The sequence below is a fragment of the Chionomys nivalis genome, chromosome 21 (assembly GCF_950005125.1).
Source record: "Chionomys nivalis chromosome 21, mChiNiv1.1, whole genome shotgun sequence".
NCBI lineage: Eukaryota > Metazoa > Chordata > Mammalia > Rodentia > Cricetidae > Chionomys > Chionomys nivalis.
Genome location: NC_080106.1, coordinates 32,283,918 through 32,310,323, shown reverse-complemented (window position 1 = coordinate 32,310,323; position 26,406 = coordinate 32,283,918). Strand labels below are relative to the sequence as shown.

At 40.2% G+C, this 26,406-nt stretch overlaps 1 protein-coding gene across 1 annotated transcript; it reads right to left on the bottom strand.

Annotated features, from left to right (window-relative positions):
- Positions 1-2,726: 2,726 nt before the first annotated feature.
- Nudt21 (nudix hydrolase 21) lies at positions 2,727-26,269 on the bottom strand. Its single transcript, XM_057753262.1, has 7 exons — positions 26,012-26,269; positions 22,231-22,431; positions 20,402-20,465; positions 13,839-13,928; positions 6,634-6,709; positions 5,136-5,250; positions 2,727-2,966 (listed from the first exon to the last, which is right to left on the bottom strand). Exons 1-7 carry the CDS (start codon positions 26,125-26,127, stop codon positions 2,945-2,947), a joined length of 684 nt encoding a protein of 227 aa, XP_057609245.1. The 5' UTR covers positions 26,128-26,269; the 3' UTR covers positions 2,727-2,944.
- Positions 26,270-26,406: the final 137 nt, after the last annotated feature.

Genomic DNA, 26,406 nt, shown 5'->3' with positions numbered 1-26,406 from the left:
TTAAGTGTTGCCTACTCTTTTTATTGTTTGTGTTTCTGTGTGGCCCTGGCTGACCTTGAACTCAGAGACCCACCTGACTCTGCCTTGTGAACCACTTAGTAGTACTATTTCTAAAGAAAAAGATTTCACAGTAGTCTTCCATCTGTTCTCCAACAGGGTAGATCAATCCTAAATATGACTTTAAGCAATTGAATTTAAGTTTTTCATTTTCTCCCTTTACTCATTTAAACATTTCCTAGGGTCACTTAGTTTTGTATAGAGCATGTACTACTAGCATTAGTGAGGAAATAACAAGAGTGCTTTCATTTGTAAGAAATTAGGTTAAAAATGTCAATTGTTCAAAGGCTTATTTTAACTCTCCACCATTTAGTATGTATGTCATTGGAATGACCCTCTAAGACTTATGTCCTAAGTGATGTTACATATCAAAAAAAATTGTAAGACATGTGCTCTTTTTGAGTACTTTAAAGAACTCATGAAATCTGAACCCCTCTAATTCCTCTCGACTCTTTGGGAAACAAAAGTATTGGGATTCAACTGTAATTGACCAAAGGCTTTAAAACTTGTGATGGGAATTTTGTTTAAAACCAGCTCCCTTGCCAGGCAGTGGTGGCACACGCCTTTAATCCCAGCACTTGAGAGGCAGAGGCAGGTGGATCTCTGTGAGTTCAAGACCAGCCTGGTCTACAAGAGCTAGTTCCAGGACAGGCTCCAAAGCCACAGAGAAACCCTGTTTCGAAAAAGCAAAAAAAAAAAAACAAAAAAACAAAAAAAACAGCTCCCTTACATACCAAGGTTAGAACACCAGGTAACTTAAAGCTCTCAGAATATGAATGGCTGGCTCAAGCACTTACAGCTGGAAGAAGTGACCAGGTATTTCTGGGCCAAAGTTTAAGTTATAAGGGACAAGAGTGGATTTGAATCAGATGACTCTTCCAATTCAAGAACTGCTTTCTGCCAGCACCCTACATCACAGGCAGGAGAAAGTTCCTCCCTCCACCTTCCCAGAACTGCAGCAATGCCACCTGAGGTGCAGTAGCATCTTACTTGAGCGCCCAATAATGGAAGATGAGCCTTGTCAACCTGTCCTTGTCTACCTTCCCCAATCCGAAGGATTAGCTGGACTAATCAATAAAACCATGATAAACTAGGAAGATGCCAACATAAACCACTGGGACAAGACTTTTGGGTCCTGAGGGAAAGGAGTATTCAAGGAGCTAGTGGCTTTTCAGAGGAAGTCAGTTACTCTTGGTCTTGTAGAATACTGCTTACCCACAATGAAGCATGGGCAGTTAGTGCCACAACTACATGAAAGGGTGACATGACTCTAAACTTAATTCCTTGTTCACTCTTGACCTGTCAAAGCTAAACAGAAGACTGTACTGACATACATGTGCTATGCTATTGCCCAATATTCAGGAGACAGGCCTTGTAGTGAATACCATAAAACACGAGAACCAATCAAGTTCTCCTATTAACAACTTGATACACCTTGTAAGACTTTCATTACATTAAGCCTACAGGCGACAAGTCTGCAATAAGCAGCTACACTGACCATAAGTAATGACACAGCCAGCCAAGTCTTTTGTCCTTTTTTTAAATTTTTATAAGTGTTTTGCCTACATGTATATAAATATGGACCACATGCATGCTTGGTGCCCAAGGTCAGCCATGTCAGATCTCCTGGAACCGGAGTTACAGATGGCTGTGAGCCACCATGTGAGCGCTGAGAACCAAATCCAAGTCATGCGTAAAAGCAGAGGTGCCCTCAACTAATAAGCCAACTCCACAGCCCTTAAAACTTCTTTTTGAGTCAGGATCTCACTATGTGATGGCTGGCCTGGAATGCAGTTATCTTTGCCTCTGGAGTGCTGAGATTAAAGGTGTGTGCTTCCATACCCAACCATCTTTGTCCTAAAACTTTATGCCCCTAACTAGGCATTGTACTAGAAGTTTAAATTTGCTATTTTCTCTTAGGCTGACAAAACCTGTCCTGACCTCTAGAATCTAGATGATTCAGACTATTCCTCTGTATTGTGTTTTGAGGTAGGGACGTGCTAGGTAGCTTGGCTATCCTGGAATTCTTGGTCCTCCAACATTAGATTCCCAAGTGTACCACCATACCCAGCCTATTCTAAATATTTTTAAAAAGCTTTACTGATTGATAAAATCAAGATTTTTATCAGTACGTATACAACACATCACTGTAACCTGATGTTACTTTTGTCACGGCTTAGTAAGCAATCACAGCAGTGCAAATAGTCACTATCCCTTATACAGAGCAAAGTATTGCACTGAGTTCTAAACGGACCTTTTTATACCAATTCCTGTGGTTTTCAGTTTTACCTAATCTTAATGGTTTCCCAATGTGTAACATCTTTTGACTTGTGAAGTAAGGCCTAGACAGTTATAAAATATACTCATCAGATAATATACTGGGAATTCTTTATAACAGAACTCACTGGAGTTTAGTTTGGTACACACTAAGCCTTGGAATTAATCAGATAAATTTAGTTCCCCAGAGAATTGGAAAGCCCTCATTACAAACACCTGTAACAGTCTCAGACTCTATCCTATTTCAGCAAAAGGCCCATTAAGCTCAACTTATCTAAACCACAATCATGTTTCAACATTCCCCAGTCTAAAGCAGGGGAAAAAAGGATCCTCAACTATAAGATTTTTCAGAGTTTAATGAGAAACTTAAAAAAATAATAATAATACAAATAGGAAGTTCACCTTTTTTAATGTTGTACAAAAAACATATGAGTAGAACAAACAATTAATGAACACTGTCACATGTTTACACCACTACCTAGTTCATATTAATTTTACTCTTCAAACAGGAAGGAGGTGGCCATTTAGGGAAAACCAAAAATTCTCTACAATTCTTCTATGTGTGTAAGCTGTGCTCACAGAGACGGCTTCGTTACTTCTGTGTAGGAATTCAGTTGTATATAAAATTGAACCTGAGTTAAAAAAAAAAAAACAGAAAACTAATTAAAAACACTATTAGTTATACAGTTTCCACTTTCAACAAGGAAAGCACTTCCCGCCTTGGACATATTTAGCATTTCTATTAAGACAGTTTGCCCTCATTGGCCATGCTTACACAAGTGCAGCTGAATACTTACCATGAGAAACATTAAGAGTGTGAATTTGGTTAATTATGAACGATAAAAGTTGCTTAAAAGCCGGGCGGTGGGTGGCGCACCCCTTTAATCCCAGCACTCGGGAGGCAGAGGCAGGTGGATCTCTGTGAGTTCGAGGCCAGCCTGATCTACAAGAGCAAGTTCCAGGACAGGAACCAAAAAAAAACAAAAAAAAAACAAAAAAAAAAACCAACTGCAGAGAAACCCTGTCTCGAAAATTCAAAAAAAAAAAAAAAAACAAAAAAGTTCCTTAAAGGCATAAAAAGTTGTTACAAGCCCTTTGCTATGTGCACACACATGCTCATGTACATTACCTGACATAGAAAGAGGGCAAAGTAGAGGAGCAGAAGCTGAAGGATGATTAGTGACAAAGTAAAAGGCCAATTCTGCACTCACCAAGCTTCCACAAAAGCTAACACCATCACTAAGGTGATAGTGAACAGGTATTAATTAGTCCTAGGTACTATGCTCTAAGCACTTTTATGTGTTATCTGACTTGGTCCCCACAATCATACGAAGAAACTACCATCCTCATCTGCATATGAAGTATATGGCAAACAAATGTAAGAGTTTGTCCAAACTTTTACTACCAGCAAGTATTAAAAGGGCAGAAGAGATGGCTCGGTGGTTAAGGGCATTGGCTGCTCTTCCAGAGGACCCGGGTTAAAGTCCCAGCCCCCACCTGGCAGCTCACAACTCTCTATAACTCCAGCTCCAGAGGATTCAACACCTTCACACAGATCTATATGGAGTCAAAACACCAATACACAAAATAAAAGTGGGATCCAAATCCAAACACTAATTGCACAATCAACAAAATTTTATTTATTAAAAGCAAGTGCAAGTTAGAGAGTGAAAAGTGTGTGTGCACACACATGTGAGCACAAGTGCCAGAGGCAGTTATAAGCTACCCAGCAAGGGTGCTGGGAACTCAACTCATATCCAGTGCAAGAGCAGTATACATTCTTAACCACTAAGCCATCTCTCCAGTTCTTTTTCCATATTTTTCTCCATATTCTTTTCTTCTTTTGTTTGACAACGTAACCCTGGCTGGCCTAGAACTTATTATGTAGAGCACGCTGGCTTTGAACTCATAGTACACTACCATGCCCGACCTTAACTGTTTTATCTGTAGTTGTCATCCATGGTCGGCTTTAAGAAACTCATAATACAAATCAATTTTGAAGATGCACACTCAAGTGAAGCGTGGTGGCCCACACCTTTGATCCCAACACTCCAAGGCAGAGGCTGGCGGATCTGAGTTTTTGGCCAGCATAGTCTATATAATGAGTTCCAGGACAGTCAGGGCTGTATAGAAAGATCCTGTTGCAAAAACAAAACCAAACCAAAACCCACAAACCACACCCCAACACACACACACCCCACCTATCTGCTTCAAAATTCAGATTTCAGATAAAACTATAGGACTGTAACCTATTTGCCAATTCAGGCCTAAGTACAATAAGTTCCAAAAACAGAAAGAAATTAAACTATACTAAAAGATTTGGTTATCCCCATTTTTATATAGACAACTACTACATATTTTAAATATTGACTGTTTGACCATCTCTTCTTTGAATAGATTGCAAACTTAATTTGCAATTGAGGATCAGAACATCATGCCATAATTTCAGTCTTGGGGTACGTTCAGTCATATTTTAATTTACCAATAACATACAATAAGAATACATTGACTGGGCAGTGGTAGCATACACCTTTAATTCCAGCACTCAGACGGTAGAAGCAGGCAGATCTCTCATGAGTTCGAGGTCAGACTGGTCTACAGAGTGAACTCCCGGAAGAGCCAAGGCTACATGGAGAAACCGTGTCTCAGAAAGGGGGAGAGATGCTTAACAAAACAAAACATTGACTGTCTTTATTTTCCTTAAACCCTAAAATTTATGAACTATCACTTCTCAAGTGGCTCTAAATATTGTTAATTAGATATTTTACATAGTTCCATCAGAAATGTTCAACTTTCCATACCTGCTCAACAGCTGAGGAAGACTAGAAATGATGGGTCCGTATCCCGGGGCATTGTCATACAATTCAAACAATGGTGCAGCTACCAGCTTGTAATTTTTCGGGACTGCAAACAAGGCTTAAAAGAAAGAAAAATAAGTATTTAATTTCTTAACTCTTTCATATGTTTACTCCCACTTTGTAACTAATCAATTTTACATTTCAGAAAAGCTTTGGTGTGTGTTCAAATGGCCATGCAAGCATATGTGAAGGCCAGAGGCTGGCATCAGGGTGTTTTCTCAATCCCTTCCTACCTCATATTTTTAGTTTCTCAGTGGACCTGAAGCTCACTGTTTTGGCTAGACTGGCTGACCAAAGAACTCCCAGATTCTACCTTTCTGGGGTTACAGAAGGACACCACCATGCTTGTCTTTTTACATGGGTGCTGAAGAGCCAAACTCAGGTTCTGAATCTTACCATAGTGAGCACTTTACCTTGGCCATCTCCCCAGTCCTGAGAAAAACTTTTAAGGAAAAAGGTAATTCTCATTCATCATTTTGGGTTACCTGTGTCTTCTAAAGATTATAGACACATATTTGAAACTCATTCTCTCAAGAGAAATGCCATAAACACCTTAAAAGTCAAAAATGAGAATTGGCCTGGTATTGTAAATTAATTTTTAATCCTTGTATAAAACAATTGCAAGAAATGGAGCTAGACATTGTGATAATTCCTGCATTCCACAGGCTAAAGCAGGAAGATCGAGATTTGGAGGCTTGTCTTCCAAACATGAGGAAAAGAATTTAATCCTCAAAACCCATATTATGTGTGGGCTTGTAATCCTGGTGCCAGTAAAGTGGAGACAGACAGATGGCCGGCCAGTCAGTTTAGCCTAATTGGTGAGCTCCAGGTCAACAAAGGACAGCATTCCTAAGGATACTTACAGTCAGAGAGGGAAGGAGGGAGGAAGGGAGGGAGGGAAGGAAGGGCAGGCAAGCAGGCTGGCTGAAAAATGACTCAGCAGTTAGGATAAATCAATTACTGTTCTTCCAGAGGACTGGAGTTTAGTCCCCACCACCAGCACTCATCAGTGCATGCATTACAAAGAATTAAAACAAAGAGATTGATCTAATTTGGAGGCAAGCCTGATACACAGCAAGAACCTGTCTCAATATAAAAGAACAACAACAAAAAAGCCACAGGTGGTAGTGAAAGTCTGTGATCTCAATACTTGAGAGGGAAGGAGTTAGAATCAGGAGATCTTGAGGTTTGTTTGTTTTGGGGGGAGTGGGGTTGGAGTGTAACGTTGGGGTGAAGACTTTAAGCTCTAGTTAGATTTCATGCCCCCCTACACCCACAACTGGCACAAAGAGAAACTAGGTGAGTTTACTCAAGTGTGATAGGTGTTTTCAGCCTTAGAGTGAACCTAAAGCTATTCAAAGAAACTGGAGGAGACAAGGAGAGAACCTGAGGGTGCTCTGTAAGAGCTGTTAGAGAGCTGTCTTCCAGACACATGCCTTACCTTTCTCTTGAAGCTGAACCAGGAACAACTTCTTATGTTCCTTGGGCTTTGTAATATGTGCAGGAATATATGGATACTAAAACAGAAAATGAGAAGAACTTATAGGTTTCAAGCATCACTATTCTTTTACACCACATGTCTTAATTGTAAGTTTTCCAATTTCAGATATGAAGCTCAACTACACTCCTACCTTAACTCAGTCTTACACATACACCATGGCTCCATTTAGTTCTCTGAATGTACACTTCCCAGTATACTTACTGTTGGTAGTACACTACTGTCCTGCTTCCCTTCACTGGGCTGAACAGGTCCCTATATAACAGACACATTACGTGCCTTTGCACACATGCAGTAACAAGCAGTAAATCCATCAGTTATTCAAACAGTCACAGAATATATGAGGGGAGAAAGTTACAACACAATCAAATTTCGGTTTTAACAAAAGTTGCTTCCGCCATTTGTAAGTTCTAGAATCCTGATGTGATCATGTTTACTCAATTGAAAACCTTAAAGCCTTGAGGTATTTGACAAGATGCTCTTTGCTTCTTCCTCCTACCCCCGCCCCCATACACATGGCACATGCTTAAGAACACAGGAGGAGCTAAGTGGATTTCTGCCAGCTGGGCGGAGTCTAACTGCTGGGTAAAATGGAGAAAATATTTAGAAAAACAAAAGGAACAGGAAGAACTAGAGAAGCAACTGCTTGAGAACAATTTGACATAGAAGGAGGAAAGGGATTTTTTTTCTTCCTTTACCATGTCTATATTATACAAATCTCTCCTACCTTCTCCAAGAGTATACTCAGAAATCTGTTTCCTTTTGGGGTTGTATTTGAAGACAGAGGATTTAGAAAGAGCTAAAAAAGAGACATACAAGGAGAGTGGCTAAAGGCCATGGTTGCCAAAAGAGGTATAGCCACACTTACTTTACACGGGCACTTCCCCAAGATTACCCAGTTTAGTGAAGACACACGGACACTGCATCCATCCATTCAATCCTTAAGTCATTACAAAAGCCAACTGCTTACTCCATATCCTCTGTTCCTCACTGGCACCCAACCAGGAGGATAATTATACACCAGAACTACCTTAAAGTACAAATGAAATGAAGCAACTCTCCCAGGTTTTGGGGATCTATATGAAAACCAGAATATTAACAGTGAGGGATAACGAGGTGAGGAGGAGTTCAAGCAGCATACTTGAAAACACCTCTACTTCACACTCAACAAATCATGGCCAAATAACAAAAAAGGGGCAAATGCAGCTTCCCCCTTTCTAAAGGCTTTTCTCTAGTCCTGGTCTTAATGGCAAAGCCGGTGCAGTTTGTATGAAAAGACTGAAACAAGGAAATGGTCAACCTTTCCACAATGACACCAATGAATACAAGCAAGTTAGCTAAAGCTAAATAAACACAGGGCATTTTATTTATATCCTTCCCTCCAGGGCCAACCTTAGGCTTCTGGAAGTCAAAGCAAAGGAATAGCCAGAGCCATAGTAGATAAAGGAGAGTATTCAGAAAACAACCTGGAAGGCTTCCCAGTTATCAGTGAGCACTTTCCTTCCAATTAGATCAAGGATGTCCAATAAACCATAGCCTGTTAAGAATAACTGTTGTATATATCTTTGACAACTTCACCATAAGTGTATGAAATTTTGCTTTCTAAAGCCAGGACACAAATGTGTTTTGACAATTCTCAGGAGCACCAGTGTTCACAGAGCCCTGTGTGCTTATCCTCAGCTACATGCAGCAGTCGGGAGAGGACAAAACATCTTTTGCTGGCCAATATTGTGTAACACTGACCTGGAACACACTGTTATGAAAAGAAGCTCTCCAGTAATAGTACTTTTGATCTGTCCAAAGAATTAAGGTCCAACTTTAAGATGCTGCCTTACTAGCCAAGTACAACAATCTGAGCATCAATAACATCAACCATTATGACTATACAGCAAATATACTTAGTTCATGTGGTCATACTAACACTGGAATGAGGTGTTCAGGCCTATAACAGAGATCTCCCTCTCCCTCAGATGTTAGGGCAGGCATATTTAGAAGTATCAGAAAATGCCCTCCTTGCTCTTATAGTTTCATTTTGCTTTCCAAAAACCTCCAAGCTTTTCTGGAGTTTGTAAAGTGTCTCAATTCATGAAACTGTAGGGAAATTCCATCTAACCTGAAGGGGGAAGAATCTCTAGATTTCTGTCTTTCTGACAATCTAAAGGGAGGGATGTTCGACACTGGTTCCTTGACAGCCCTTAGCAGTATTAATCTAGCTGCTCATGGCTATACAGTAAGAGCAGTACTATTATGCGACATCTTGTTTGGCTCTTCTCTGGTGTTTTTCATTGCTGTTTCTTTTTTGTTTTATTAAGATGGGCTCATCTTGCTGGAGCTGGCCTTGGACCCACTATGTAGCTAGCTAAGACTGGCCATGAACGCCTTAGCTTTCTGCCTCTACCATCAGAATACTCAGGTTATAGGTATGTACCACCATGCCCAGATTTTTATTCATTTTTTAACACTGACTGCTTCTGGTCTCTCTCTCCCTATTCTTTGTCCACATCTTCACCCCATAATATATCTTTGAAGGATGAATGCATTCTTTTGAAAACTTAGGAAAGAAAAGCAGCAACTACTATTTCCACATACCCCAGAGTAACCGAATAGTTGTGAGGTTGTTTTTCTCTGTATAAGAAACACATCTCCGGTGACTTTATGACTGTAAGAAATCATCATCAGCGAGCTGTTATCATTACAAAAAAACAAACAAGGGCTGGAGAGATGGCTCAGAGGTTAAGAGCACTGACTGTTCTTCCAGAGGTCCTTAGTTCAATTCCCAGCAACCACATGTAGACTCGCAACCTTCTGTAATGAGATCTGGTGTCCTCTTCTGGCCTTCAAGCATACATGCAGGCAGAACACTGTATGCATGATTAATACATAAATTAAAAAAAAACTAGCATAAAAATATTCTCTATCTCCTTTGAGACAAAGTCTCACTAGTGTAAGCACTATCTGACCTGGCACTCACTCCCTGTGTATACCTGGCTAGACTTGAACTCACAGAGACACACCTGCCCCTGCCACCTAAGTGGCAGGATTTAAACAAGCATGGGCCACCACACCCATCCAGATAATATGAGACCTTAACAGAAGGACAAACCATGACCTATGAAGACCAGCATTCAAGATGTCCCAAACATCCAAGTCTTCAGCACAAACACCTCAATGGATTATCTCCTGCTATGGACCAAAGTGACAAACAGAATACAGAAGTGACCATTTGTCACTGCCAAGACCAGGAAGCTAACTGACCACAACTTCCCACTTGGGTACTTCCTGACATCATTTCTTACTTTTCTTCAATTACATGCTCTAGGAAAGGTAGCTGTCCTAGAGGGAGTTACCCTTCGAAGATGACAAAAAACCGAGGGAAGACCTATGCCAACAACTAGCAAAAACTGAAGACTCCAGTTTAAAAGCCAAGAAGTCTGCATGCATGTCTACTAGGGATTATATCCTTGTCCCATTATGATTTATGATGCAATCCCAGCTGAGAACCTGTGACTTCACAAGGCCCTGAAAATTCCAAGATAATATCTATTATCTTAGGCTACTAAATTTGGAGGTAGATTGAGTATCCCTTATTAGAAATGTACAAGATCAAAGTGCCTCTGTTGTGTGATATCTTGTGTTCTGACAAGTAAAGCTTGCCTGGAGATCAGAGAGCAGAGCTAGTCACTAGTTAACCTTAGAGGCCAGGCAGTGGCCCACATACTTTAATCCCAACACTAGGAAGGTGGAGACAGAAAGTGATAAGGTGGGGTGTAGACAAGATCTCAGCCTTTTCTGGATGCCAGAGGGAGACAGGTAGGAAGCAACTGGTGGCTGCTCCTCTGGTTCTCTGATAGTCTAGACTTTTACCCCTTATCTGACTCCCGGGTTTTTAATTGATAAAGATTATTTAGATTAATGCTTCATGCTTCCAATTCTGAGTTTTGTAAACTCTGAAATGTTTACATTCATGAGTATCCACAACTTAAAAGTCCAAAATTATAAGATCCAAAACCTTTTTCATGCCAACCAGTCTCTAAATCTCAGATTTTTGCATTACAAATGCCCTGCCTGTAATTTGTTACACGGCAACAATGCACCACCTTGCCTTATTTGTCCCTTTGTCCCATTGAGCCCTAAACCAATATATAGGAGAACAAGCATGTGTCCCATAATGCATGAATCTTATGGCAATTCAAACACAAGACCACTTATTTTCATTTTAAATGACTTACGAGGGTAAGAGAAATGGGTTAACCTTGTAAACGTAAGAGAGACATGAGATGAGACTATCCTAATTTAAGCAAATATAAAAACAGAAATAATTAGGACAGCCAGGCATGGTGGATGTATTAGGGAGTTTTGTATGTCAACTTGACACAAGCTAGAATCAACAGAGAGGAAGGAGCCTTAGCTGAGGAAATGCCTCCTTGAGATCCAGCTGTAAGGCATTTTCTCATTTAGTGATCAATGGAGGAGAGCCCAACCCATGGTGGGTGGTGCCATTCTGGGTTCTATAAGTCATGGGAAACAAGCCAGCCAGTAAGAAGCTCCCCACTGTGGCCTCTTGCATAAGCTCCTGTTTCCAGGACCCTGCCCTGTCTGTCCTGATTCCTTCAGTGATGAACGATAATGCTGAAGTATAAGTCAAATAAAACCTTTCCTCCCCAACTTGCTCTATGGTCATGTTGTTTCATTGCAGCAATAGAAACCCTAACAAAAACAGTGGCACATGCTTTAAAACACAGCATATATGAGGGAGAAGCAGGAGGATTTCTGTTGAGTTCAAGGCCAGTCCAATCTAGTAGCATGTTCCAGGACAACCAGGAGTAGTAGAGACCAGTCTCAAAAAAATATATAAACAAACAAAACACCACAAACAACTAAAAGAATCAGGATATATGAAAATAGTGATGATATATTTGATGAGATTACTTTAGTATGATAATGGTTATATTCTTTTCTTGTGTTGGGATGTAGCTCAGTGGTTGAGTGCTTGTATAGCAGGCACAAGGTCCTACATCCCAGTCCCAGTTTTTTTTTTTTTTTGAAGAAACTTTTTTTCCACACAGCCAATTTTGAAAAGTAGACTTGTAATAGCTACATAACACTCCATGTGTTTGAATGTCCTCCAGAAGATCCAGGACTTAGAACTGTCTGCAAGCACAAGAAAGCAGCTCTGCTTCAGTGTTTATCTGATAGTTTTAAGATAAAACAAGTCGTTTATTTGATTAAGACAGCCAGACTCTCTTCAAATTTACATGCTGGCTTTCTGTCCACCTTACTCTAGTTCAGTCTCTTGCTGTGGATGATTCCCTAGGAGTCTAGACACTTACTGGGTTCCTGCCCTACTGGGAATCCCACACACCACCAAGGTCTTTGGTAACGAACACTGGGAAGGTGAATGTGTTCATACTGTTCCAAACACAGACCACTTACTAAAGACTCCCTTCCTTAAAGAAATAACCATGTGGCTAATGCCTTCAGAGGCCAGAAGGTATTAGATCCACTGGAAGTGAAGTTACAGATACTTATGAACTATCTTGTAGGTGCTGGGAACTGATTCTGGTCTGCTGAGCCATCTCTCCAGCCTTTATTTTCATTATTTTTAATTACGTGTACGCATGTGTGTCTGTACACATGGATGCAGGTGCCCAGAGGTGAGAGGTGTCAGAGCCCCTGAGATTAGAGTTACAGGTAGTTGTGAATCTGTGAACCACCTAATGTATATTCTGGGAATGACTACCAGAACAGTACGGGCTCCTACCCTATGAACCATCCCTTTAGTATCCATTGTCATTTTTTAATAAAATAAAATCCTTATCTTTTACAATCACACTAAAATACTTACAATTGAAATTATACCTAGGATTTACTTCAGAATGGCCAGGTGGTAGTAGTGCACACTTTAATTCCAGCACTCTGAAGGCAACAGGCAGATCTCTGAGTTCGAGACAAGCCCAGTCTACAAAGCAAGTTCCAGGACATCCAAAGAGAAACCCGTCTCAAAACAAAAGAAGTCCATAATGAGGACAGGAATGTGCAGCAGCAGCAGGAGGGCAGTATGAAAATATCCCATCATGAATTGCTGTTAAAGATGAATTTTCCTTACTGCAAATCTACTTTTACATATTTTAAAAAAGGATAGGCCAAGTATGCATTAAGGCCTGGTTCAATCTCCAACACCTCAAAAAAACGAAGAAAACAAAACAGTATCATCCTAAAAATGTAGTTTATCATCTGTGAACACCTGTAATCCCAACAGTTTGGAGATAAGAGGTAGGTGAATAGTGCAAGGCCAGACTTGGCTACATAGCACTTTCAATAAACGTGTGCACGCGCGCACGTGCGCACACACACATGCAATAAAAATAGAAGGAAATTCTGCTTGGTTTGTTAGTTTCCTAAACCTAAATTAAGGAGTTTAAAAAAAAAATTGAAAATCAAAGTCTGTTTTGATCTTTTATTAGTAAAAATTTTTCCATTTGTTTGAGGGGGGAGGGTTTAGTTCCTAGCACCTATATGGTGACTAACGAGTATCCCAACTCCTGTTCTAGGGGATCCAATTCCCTCTCTCTCATGTTCTTGGGCATCAAGTACAGACGACACACGGGCAAACACTCATACACATGAAAGGGAAAAACTGTTTGGATTTTTGTTTTGTTTTTTGAAACAGGGTTTCTTGGTATAACAACTCTGACTGTTCTGGAACTGTTTGTAGACCAGGCTGGCCTCAAACTCACAGAAATTTGCCTGCTTCTGCTTTCTCAGTGCTGGGATTAAAAGTGTGCAGCACCACTGCTCAACAAGCTGTTTGATTTTAAAAATGTTTTTTAATCAAAATTAAGGAAATGAGAATAAGAAATGGGAAGCCATGGTCTACTTTGGTCATTTTTCATTTCTAAAAATTTCCATATCTATGTGTATGTGTATGTATATGCCACAGCATGCATGAGGAAGTCAGAAAACAATTTATGGGAATTGATCCTCTGCTTCTATCACGTGAATTACAGAGATCAAAATAAAGTCATAAGGCTTGGCAGCAAGCACCTTTACCTGCTAAGCCATCTTGTTGGCCCTGATCTGGAGTTAATGTCTGGAGTTAAGTGAGCTTTCTGCTTAACCAAATGCCTGGTAAACAACTGAACACTGACCTGAGGAGGTTCAAAATTTGGTCTCCACCAGTTACCAATGCAGTCATCAATGACCCAGTCTTGTAGGACTCCATCTTGACGACCCAGTATCTGTGAAAAGTAGTAGTACAATGAACAAACTAAACAAACACACATAAGAACACATGGTGCACATACATACATGCAGGCAAACAATCATACACATAATAGAAGTAGACTTAAAGTTATTCTCTACCCATTTCACTGGTCAACAAAGGTTCTGCAGAGTTCAGAGTAAGAAAGCAATCTCTTGTCCTATTTCACTCATTCCCAACTGGCTACAATACTCAGCTCCTAATTGTTTCCCCCAATATCTGTCTCTATGTTTAAAAGTATCTTTTTATTTTTCAATTGTCTTAGAATAGTTTTACATATTAAGAAACCTTCCAAAGATGTGCCAGGAACTCCCCATAATGCCTACACCTTTCCTCTACCTTTACCATCTTATATCAGTATAGAAAATCTGTTAAACTAATGAATCAACACTATATCAAAAAAACCTATACAGTTTTCAGGTCTCTTTAATTCTGTACCCAATGTCCCATATTTCAGGCCCAGGATCCCATCTAAGATACAAGACGTCATCACTTTCCCTGAGCTGTTCTAGACTGTGTAGTATAGAACTCTATAGCTTGATGATCTTGACAGTCTTGAGGAATACTGATCAGGATTTTGTTCTCCGTGAGACTGAGGTTACAGATTCTGGCAAGGAAAACAATAGAGGCAAATGCCATTCTTACATCAACTCATATCAAAGGCTCATGCCATCACTATGACTCCATTAATAGGAACCATGATTACTTGGCTGAGGTAATGTTACTCAGATTCACCTCCCTCAATTGTACATTAGAATTTAGATATTAAAACTATAGTGCTCAAATTCTTCACAGACCTTGAAAAAACAATACTCAACTTCATATGGAGAGGCAAAAAACCCAGGGTAGCCAAAACAATTCTGTGCAATAAAGGAACTTCTGAAGGCATCACAATCCCTGACTTCAAACTCTATTACAGGAGGACCAATGGAACCGAATCAAAGATTCGGATATCAATCCACATAACTATGAACACCTGATTTTTGACAAAGAAGCAAAAAATATCAAGTGGAAAAAACCATATTCAACAAATGGTGCTGGCAAACTGAATATTAACGTGTAGAAGAATGAAAATAGATCCATTATCTATCGCCATGTATAAAACTCAAGTCCTGCCAGGCGGTGGTGGCGCATGCCTTTAATCCCAGCACTCGGGAGGCAGAGACAGGCGGATCTCTGTGAGTTTGAGACCAGCCTGGTCTACAGAGCTAGCTCCAGGACCGGCTCCAAAACCACAGAGAAACCCTGTCTCGAAAAACCAAAAAAAAAAAAAAAAAACTCAAGTCCAAATGGATCAAAGATCTCAACATAAAACCAAACCATACTGAACCTCACAGAAAGGAAAGTGGGAAGTATACTTGAACACATTGGCATAGGAGACCACTTCCTAAATATAATCCCAGTAGCACAGAAACTGAGAGAAACAACAAATGAGACCTCCTGAAACTGAGAAGCTTCTGTAAAGCAAAGGACACAGTCAACAAGTCAAAACAACTCCCTACAGAATGGGAAAACATCTTCGCCAACCCCACATCAGAGAAAGGTCTGATCTCCAAAATATACAAAGAACTCAAGAAAATGGTCATCAAAAGAACAAATATTCCAATTTTAAAAAATGGTAAAAAATGGAATACAGACTTAAACAGAGAACTCTCAACAGAAGAATCTAAAATGGCTGAAAGACACTTAAGAAAATGCTCAACATCCTTAGCCATCAGAGAAATGCAAATCAAAAATCTGAGAGTCCATCTTACACCTGTAAGAATGGCCAAGATCAAAAACACTGATGACAACTTGATGGAGGAGGGTCATCTGTCTATGTGTTACTTTCATTGGTTAATAAAGAGACTGCCTTGGCCTTTTAATAGGACAGAAAATTAGGTAGGCGGAGTAAACAGAACAGGATGCTGGGTAGAAGGCAGTGAGGAAGATGCCATAGCTCTCCTCTCGGAGATGGACGCAGGTTAAAATCTTCCCAGTAAGCCACCACCTTGTGGTGCTACATCAATAGAAATGGGTTAATCAAGATGTGAGAGTTAGCCAGTAAGAGGCTAGAGCTAATGGGCCAAGCAGTGTTTAAATGAATATAATTTGTGTGTTGTTATTTCCGGGCATAAGCTAGGAGGTGGCCGGGAGCCAGGCGGCAGGAACACAGCCTGCTGATCCTTCTAAAAGCAGGCCTGCTCGCCTCACCACTACAACAACTTATGCAGGGGAGGATGTGGGGTAAAGGGAACATTGCTGGTACAGCCGCTTTGGAAATCAGTATGAAGATTTCTCAGAAAATTAGGAAACGACCTTCCTCAAGACCCAGCAATACTACTTTTGGGTATATACCCAAAGGATGCTCAATTATACAACAAGAACATGTGTTCAACTATGTTCATAGCAGCATTTTTTGTCATAGTCAGAACCTGGAAACAACCTAAATGCCCCTTGACTGAAGAATGGATAAGGAAAATGTGGTACATTTACACAATGGAGTACTACACAGTGGAAAAAAATAATGACATCTTGAAATTTGCAGGCAAATGGATAGATCTAGAAAACAACATATTGAGTGAGGTAACCCAGACCCAGAAAGATAAATGTGTACTCACTCATAAGTGGCTTTTAGACATAAAGCAAAGAAAAAACAGTCTACAATTCATAATCCTAGAGAACCTAGATAACAAACAGGACCCTAAGGGAGAAACATACATGGATCTAATACACATGGGAAGTAAACTGGGAGCACGGGGACCAAGGAGGAGGGTATAAAGGGATGGGGGAGGAAAAGAAAGGAACAGAGAAAAATTATATAGCAAAAATGTCAAAAAAAACCCACCCCCATAGTGCTCATTCATGCTTTTCTCCATCTCCCTTCTATTATCAGTATCTGATTAAATTAGTATTCAGTATTTAAATCAATGACTACCTTCACAAAAGAACAACTAGTAAACTATAATTAAATGGAACAACTGTCCTCTAGAGTTACTGCTGCACTTCATTTGCTATCACCAGAATGACTCCCCACTATCTGAGAGCTTAGACATCTAAGCTATTGGGCTTCACTTTCCTGTATCAGTCTGCTCTGCCCTGTGCACAGCCCAGCTTCACGGGTAGGGCACTAAGGTTTTCCTTGGCCCCTCTCCTACAGAGCTGGCTCTTACTGTTCTCATTATTCTATCATCTTTCCTACTTTATCCCTTCATCTTGGAAGCAAACTCTCTACTGTTTCCTAAGAAAGGATATAAGAGATAACAGTTTTGAAATTTCTGCAAATGTTAAAGCAATTACTTCTCCCACTGTTGCTTTAGAGTTATATTAGAGAGTTCTAGTATGTAAATCATACTTTCACAATTATGAAGGAATACTTCAGATTTTTAAGTTTCCTGTATTATTTCTATTACTTCTGGGAGATCTGAGACACTAATTTTCTTTTTTTAGTTTTATTATTGTACAATGTGTGTATGGGAAGTGAGCACAGCACACACGTGTAGATCAGAGGTCAACTTTGTGGAGTCAATTCTTTTCTTCCTCCTGCATGTGGGTTCTGGAGCTAGAACCAAGGTCACCAGGCTTGGTGGCAAGCACTTTTACTAAGTCATTCTGCCAGTCCTGTTAAAGTCTTCCAAATGGCCCCTTGTTTCCTCTATTACTCAAGAAAATCATATATTTTATGACTCTTTCACTGGCCTCAAACTCACAGATTCATCTGCCTCTGCCTCCCAATGCTGAGATTAAAGGTGTATGCCACCACTACCCAGCCTAGGCCTTGTTTTCTTAAAAAGCTTTCTTCACAAGCCAGAAATGCTTGCATGATTATCCACTCACAAGTAAGGACATCACAGTGAAATAATGGGCATAAGTTTTGAGACAGATATGCTCCCTCTTGAGAAGACTCTAAACATCACCTAGTTTTTCTTGGACTGCTCACTCTCCTCAGAGCAGAACTCTACAGCCTTCTGTGCAGAGTACTGGTATGGGAGGTCCTTTATTCCCAAATATTGTTTTTAGATGTTTCTTTATATTTAAAGGGGGATATGATACAGATATAAATCATTTACATTGGTATGGATCTTGGTTTACTGATACAAATTTAAGGTCAATTTTGTTATATGTATAACTGTGCTCTTGATTAAGGTAGTGTTTGTACAGCTCATTTAAAAATGTAATGTATATTGGGGCTGGAGAGAAGGCCCAGTGGTAGAGAACATTGACTGCTCTCCCAGAGGACCCGGGTTCAATTCCCAGCACCCATATGGAAGCTCACACCTGTCTGTAACTCCAGTTTCAGGAGATCTGATGCCAATGCACATAAAGTTAAATAAATATTTAAAAAAAATGTAATGTATAATTTACAGTGATTTAATTAATACAGCTTAATCGAGTCATCATCTATAATAGTCAAAATTGTAGTCATGTTAGATTTTCTAGATGTATAGAGATGTATTTCAGAAGATATATTTCAGATGGATAGGTATTCTTCAAATCTTTCAAAGACCTTCAAAATATGGCATTTAAAATGATTTAATAACTTAGAACTTTCATGACGATGAGACACATCTGCTCCTGGCAGTACCAATTACTTCAAGAGGAAGATGGGCATCAAAGAGGCTCCTTATGGAGTTTGCTAGACATTTGGGCAAGACACTGCTTCTGCCTGGACTGCTGAACTGGACATGCATGACTTGCAGAGAAATGACTGCTGAACATGCCTAAAGGTGAGACAATCCTTCGGGGTTCCTGCTTCATAAAAGAGTCTGCCAGACATTCTGCAGGACACACACACACACACACACACACACAAAAATGTGACTGACAAACTGCCAATATAGGCAAAACTGTCTTTAAAATTTCCGCTTCATAAAAAAGTCTGCTGGATACTATGGGCCTGTGGGCTAAAAATTGGATGACCCAACAGTACAAAAAAACTTTGGCTGACTGTCCAAGCAGTGAGATGTCTCTGTCAATTCAAGTTTTCAAAGTTGCTTACAATACATTTCCTATTTACTTAGATAATATCATATCCTTCTAGAGTCTTTAATAGAGTTAAAAAAAATTATAGTTATAGTTTTCCTTTGTTATAATAAAAGATAAAGTAGATATAAATATTGTAACTCTAATTCTTGTTTTGTTATATGTAATTTTACTATGTTAAAGCCTTCCTTTTTGTTTGAACTGAAAATGGGATATGGTATGGGAGGTCCTTCTGTTTACATATTGCTTTTATTGGTTAATGAATAAATAACTGTTTTGAGCCTATGGCAGGGAAGAATAGAACTAGGTGAGAAAAGCTAGGCTGTATGCTGGGAGAAAAAAGGATGGAATTAGAGAGACGCCATGGAGTTGCAGCCAGAAATAGACATGCTAAAACTTTAGTCGGTAAGCCACAGCCACGTGGCGATACACAGATTAATAAAAATGGATTAAACTAATATGTAAGAGTTAGCCAATAAAAAGCTAGAGCTAATGGGCCAAGCAGTGATTTAATTAATACAGTTTTCTGTGTAATTATTTTGGGGCTGGGCAGCCGGGAATGACCAAGCGGCCCCTCCTCCAACAGAGTACCATCCTCTTCCCCACTGTTCTGCTCCACTCTGCAGAGATGCTCTCAATCCCTTCACAACTGGACAAAGACCACTCATTTAGGATGAAATTTTAAATATTCTCCCCATCTCCTAAACTTTTACAGCTAAGTGTTGGCTTGTTCAGTTCCTACAAACCCAGTCACCAGTCGGTCACTGCTCAACTGGACCGAATGGGAAAAACAACATAGATAAATATAAGCTGTATAGAGCCAACCAATCCAGCTCATGGATGGGCTCACTGGCTCTGGGACCTTGCAAGTCCTCAGCCCTCCTGTTCTTCAGTATTGATTCTGGCTGCTCTCCTGCTCAGTAGGCCACAGTTTCTGCTAAGTCTGGCATGGGGAGCCCAACTACTTTCCACCTCTTTCCAACTTACTGTTACTATTTTATTTACTAATTATTTTGCTAATGTCTCATTTTGCCTTCCTTAAATACTACTGAATTTATACTTTTTAAAGGTTACCCTTTTCTTGACTTTTTGACTTTTTGGTAGTTTTCAAAGGAACCAGAGGAAAAAATGAGTAGGTTTCTTGTGGTTCTTCTGAAAACTCTACCAAAAAGGCAATTTACCATTATTGCTTCATCAATCTTTTGTTCTACTTTACTTAGCAACATGGTCTCACTCTGTGGCCCAGCTGGCATAGAACTCACTATGTAGCCCAAGTGGTCTTGAAATCAAGGCAATCCTTCTACCTCAGCTTCCCAAGAACAAAAATTAGACATGCTTATTTTACAGAAAATAAGTATTATACTAATTCATGTTTAAGTTGTATTTACTGACTACTAACTATTCAAATTAAACTTATTTTTATAAGACACATGAAAACTCAATTAAGTTGGTGGTATTCAAATGGTCAATAAAATTGTTGAAAAATACCTCTGTCATTAAGCGTTTTAGTCCTTCAACTTCATCTTCTCCTGGGTTAAGTTCACCACCAGGTCTGTAAAAAGATTAACAGCTTTCAATTCAATACAATTTGGGGATAATAGCAAGAACACAGTAATTATAGTTTCCATCAAGTAAGTGAGTAAGACCCATTTCATTATTTCAGTACCATCTGATAAACAATCAAACAAGGACCAAAGGTAGCAGATGTGCTGTAAAGTTGAACCCACAATGTTAAGTACCAAACCATCGTATACAATCCTAGTGTTTGTTTTTTTTTTTTTTTTTTTTTTTGGTTTTTCGAGACAGGGTTTCTCTGTGGTTTTGGAGCCTGTCCTCTTGTAGACCAGGCTGGTCTCGAACTCCCAGAGATCCGCCTGCCTCTGCCTCCCAAGTGCTGGGATTAAAGGCGTGCGCCACCACCGCCTGGCTACAATCCTAGTTTTTAACAGGAAAAAAAAGAAAAAAAAAATATATATATATAATAAACATAATCACTGGCCAGCAATCCACCAGAGCCACCTCACAGGAAAGTTATATATAATGGAGTATAGCCAATTCCCAGAGAACAGACAGACAACATTCTTTATGGTGCATTTCTCAAAAAATATCAATTTAGATTTGAGGCCTTTTTTTTTTTGGCACAATATTATTGGTGGGCAAGTAAATATTTAAAGAGTTATGGACTCGAGGGATTAAGCTATATGAAAACAACTGCTTCTAGAAACTGAGCTTGGATAGTTCAAGGATATTAACAATATATAAAAACATGCAGATTTCAGTCCAGTGATAGCAATGCACGCCCCTAATCCCAGCGCTTGGGAGGCAGAGGCAAGCAGATCTTTGTGAGTTCAAGGACAGCCAGGACTGTTACAAAAAGAAATCCTGTCTCAAGAAACAAATAAACTAGCCGGGCGGTGGTGGCGCACGCCTTTAATCCCAGCACTTGGGAGGCAGAGGCAGGCGGATCTCTGTGAGTTCAAGACCAGCCTGGTCTACAGAGCTAGTTCCAGGACAGGCTCCAAAGCCACAGAGAAACCCTGTCTTGAAAAACCAAAAAAAAAAAACCAAAAAAAAAAAAAAAAAAAAAAAAAAAAAAAGAAACAAATAAACTAAACAAACATGAAGATGTAGAACTCTGAAGCCATTTCTGATAACTTTGAGGCCTCTTGGCAGTAATGCTCCCCACCTCCCCTGGGAAACAAGGACCTAACAATTGCCCATATACGTACTGAAATGTTGGGAACTTTCCATCATTTCCCTGAGCCCTTGTGAATGTTCTCCAAATAGAACTCAGTTATTGAATAGGGGCAAGATAACCCTTAGGTGTTGACTCAGTTCCTGGTGTTTTGACTCAGGCCCTGGGAAAGGGGCAAAGTAACCCTCAGATGTTTCCCCCTTACCTCATCTGATCTGGCAACCACTCTCCAGCCAATTATTGATAATAGCCCTTTTGAATAAGCCAATCATAATAGTTAAAGAACAACCCCCAGACACCCCCTTCCTTCTGTGTTTTTTTTCCTTTAAAAATATCCTGTACCAGCCATTCAGGGTCTTTCTGCCTTTTCGAATGCTGAAAGACCCTGTCATGACAGAATTAATAAAATCCTCATGCTTTTATATCAGCTGTGGTGTGAGAGATGGTTTCTTGAGGCGACTCCTCCTCGGTGATTGGAGTCTAGGGTCCAACAAAAATGCAGATATCTTCTTTGGAAAAGAAATAAGCTCTACACTGGAGAAGAACCATGACTGTTTTCTTTCAAGACTCTTTCACAGTATCTGTTTAAATGGAAAGGGCTAAAATGTCCAACACCACTTACAATTTGAAGAAAGTTGTTCCCAGCTGTAACAGTAACACATGGGGTAGCCGGTGCTCATGTACAATCAGAACCCCTTCTACAGTCCTTCTCATTCCAATTTTATCAAATTCCTCCCGCATGCGCTGAAATCTGGCTGCAACAGAGCTGTCCTTCTCATAGAGGGGCTCTTTTGTACCAAAGGTATAATTGGTAAGCGGGTACCTGTGAAGCAAAGACAAGTGTTTAGCATGAGAACAGATGGTCTTACTTACCAGAACAGTTCAAAATAACATTAAAAAAAAAAAAAAAAAAAAAAAACAACAAAACCATGGTCTCCGGGTGGTGGTAGTGCACGCCTTTAATCCCAGCACTCAGGCGGAGTCAGGCGGATCTCTGAGTTTGAGGCCAGCCTCGTCTACAAAGCAAGTTCCAGGACCGCCAAGGCTATTCCACAGAGAAACCCTGTTTAAAACAAAAACTAAACAAAACAGGTGGTCAAAGCTACATTGTACACAAAGACAACTAACCCAAAGCTTCATAACCAGCTAGGAGATAGCAAAGATCAGAATGCTGTTGCTGTCTGGACTCTTGAAGCCAGAACTTCCATGTGTCAATCACAGACAGCAGTCCTACTAAGGTCCCTGAAATGCTTATCAAAGTGGATATCCATACTGGTTTTAGATCATTTCATGATACTAATACCAAATAACCAACCTGATTCTTTTGATTAACCTAGTTATAAATTCTATTAACTGACACTAATAGCCAATCTCTTTTCTCATATATGCTGAGCCACCACTGTCTGTTAACATCTCCTTTGTCTTCTTTTAAATTTTTAAAAAATGTGTTTTTGTACACGCATGCATATGGTGTTCTATGACATGTGTACAGAGGTCAGAGGATAACCTGTGTGAGTCTGTGCTCTCCTTTTACCAAGTGGGTTCTGGGGATTGAACTCACATCATCAATCTTGGCAGCAAGTACTTCTACCTGAAGAGCCACCTCACTGATCCCTCTGCAATTTTCTGTTTCTCCCAGTTAGCAATACTCAGATTTTTCTAGTTCCTTTTCAGATTAACCTTTTTTTTCTTCCTCTGGCTTGCTTGATTTTTGAAACAGAGTTGGCATGGAACTCACTTTGTAGACCAGGCTGGTCTTGAACACAGAGATCTGTCTGTCTTTCTCTCCTAAGTGCTGGGACTAAGGATACACATCACTACAGTGGCTTAGACCTGTTTTCGTTTTCCCTCTGAGACTTCTTAAGATTTCTGCATTTACCCTATCCAGTATACTTACTCTTCTACCCATATCTAAGATGAATAGCCTCTTTTTCTGATCCAGAATCTAAAATAAGATTTAAAGTGCTAAAAAGTTCATTTTGCTTAGTAAAGATCAAGCTTTCCTTAAGGTTTAAAATCCGCATTTATATTTTATCACACATTCTAACTTGCAGCCCCTTGATTATAGTTTTTTTTTCAGAAAGAATGTTTTAATTGAACATGGCTAATCCCTTCATTTATCCGCTTCCCCAAAAAAGTGCTTATCAAGGAAGCATGAGAACTTAAATTCAATCTCCAGCATCCAACAAAAACACTCAACTAGCACCAAACAGACCAAATATGAACATGGTGGCCCAACAGGTTCCCATTGTAGATCCCATGAGAGACCGTTTTATCAAACAAGGTGGAAGATGAGAACTGACACTCTGTCCTGACTTTCTCCACACGTGTGCACATACATACATAGTCACAAATGCTGTGAACATACACACACACACACATCTACAAGTGAACACATCTGCATGAATGCATATAGCACCTGTGTGCAACACATACAAAACTCTTGGTATTAATAGGCAACAACATACTCTCCTCAGTTGTTCTTGAAAAGGGAAATCAAGGTAACCACAAGAAAAACATTCCAGCAGTCAAATTCTAAGCATCAAGTAGCTCTAAAATAATGAAAATATGCCATTTTCAGGTGTCTTTAAAGACTACAGATAACTCTGCAGTAGATCCAATAATGAATCTAATACCATCATTATTAGGAAGAAGTTACTATACATAGCTTTATATACTGCTTTATGTGTGCTAACGTTTGGTTTTCCCAACTTGCGTTAGAATTAAGACCAGACACAAACTATTTCTGTTGCAATGGCTAACTCCTACATCACAAGATCTCAGCAGAATGAAACATTAGACTTTCCGGCTGTGAAATCTGAGTAGCAGCCCACATAGAGCACATTCTCCACATCACACTGTGAGCATTTCACTGCGTGCATCCATCTTACTTGCTCATCTGGACACCTAGCCATGTGCATGCACACATGTGTCACAAAAGCCACCCATCTGGTTTTGCATAAATGAAAATACACTGCAGAAACAAAGATTTGCTTCTCATTTAATAGATTATTCACCCAGGCGAATTCACGTTCACAGCACTTTGTTTCTCAACGCTGCATTGACACAGGAAAAGTAACATGCTCACCTGAAAAACATCTCTGAAAGCACAGCTACTCAACAATTCTGCACAATGGCCTGATGTAAGCTGATCCAGGAACCAAGGGAAGGATATATAAAACCCACGATCCTGGCCTATCACAAAAGGAATGCAGAACTTGTGCTTTCAGTTTTCACAGTTTGAGGTGCTTGGAGATGGGATCTGGGGCCTTGCACACACTAGGCAAACTCTCTGCCAGTTAGCAAGCCCCTCCCGTGCTCGCTCATTCTTTTAAACAGCACTTGCCTTCTCCATTTCATGGGAATCTTATAAACATGACAGGAAATTATAGTACCACTATATATTTTGGTACAAAAGTTGATTTGTATAGACACCACTATCAGCTATTTCCAGGTTTTATAAACCTCATATTTTATTATCTAAGTTTCCGAGCCAGCACTTGTTTTGCCAAAAAAAAAAAAACAAAAAACAAAAAACACAGTAATAGTATCTTTTCAATTTCATGTCACACTTGGTTTTAGAAGGAAAAGTTCATTTATTGAATACGAAAGTGAGAAACACTACGACTTACCCAAAACACCACAATCAGCAAAGTCTTGCACTTTTTAAACACATAACCAGCCTAAACTGGCCGTGTTTCCCCAATAGTATCAGCTCCACACTGGGCAGGGAAATACCAAATACTGAGTGAACTGTATCCCAATCCTGACTTCTTGCTACAGCAACATTTTTTTAAGAGAGATCTCGAAAAGCAACGATTTGCTTAAGAGGAAGGTGTGTTGGGAGGGAACAAAAGCCTGCCTGCAAATAGGCTTTCTAGGCAATTAAGTGAGATACCTCCAACAGTCTAAAAGACCACACAACAAGGCGTGTACTCTCAATCTAGGACTACTGGGTGCCTGCGATGCTAATGTCACTTCAGTAGACAAGACGTACGAACGCAAGAGGTAGACTAGACAGCACGAAAATGAAAATGTGGTCAGTTGATGAAATACTACACCAACACTTAAAGAAAACCCTACGCCTTTAGAGGTAAATCTGGAAAACTTACTGTAAAAAAAGGACACCCTACAAAATTATAGTTATCCATTTCAAATAAAAACAAATACATGTGCAATGAAAACACCAACAAAAGATTCAAAGAACATACACATTATGATGAATTCAAAGCAAACGTAGGTTTTAACCATGACTGAATAAAGGCAAAGGCAAACTGCCAAATCGGGGGCGAGAAAGAGGTCGGGGAGAGAGGGAAGCGCGCATCCCGGAGGGACATCCCGCAAACCGGGTGAGCGAGGGCGCTCGGGGAGCGGTTTGCCCGCCGAGGCCTCGCCGCACTTACAGGTTAATGGTGCGCTCCAGGGTGAGGGGCTTGGTCTGCTGGATGTACTTGTTGCCAAACTGGTTGACCCCCCGGGGCCAGCCCGTCTGCGAGCGATTCGGCGGCACCACAGACATGCTGAACAGCTCCGACACTGGCGACGTGCAGAAAGCGGGGGCCAGGGGAGACGTCCGCAGGGCGGGCAGCGGTTATCTGCGTCCCGCTCAAAAGCCGCCGCCCGCCATTAACAGTCGAGAGCAAGAGGAGCCGAATGCCCACCGGAAGTGAATAGGCTCTGGCGGCAGGAAGTGTGTGCGGGAGGGGGCAGGCCACAGCCACCATTTGGCCAATCGCTGGCAGGATGGTGCAGTATGTTGATTTTCCATTGGTTAATTATGTATAGGTCTGGCCTTCTT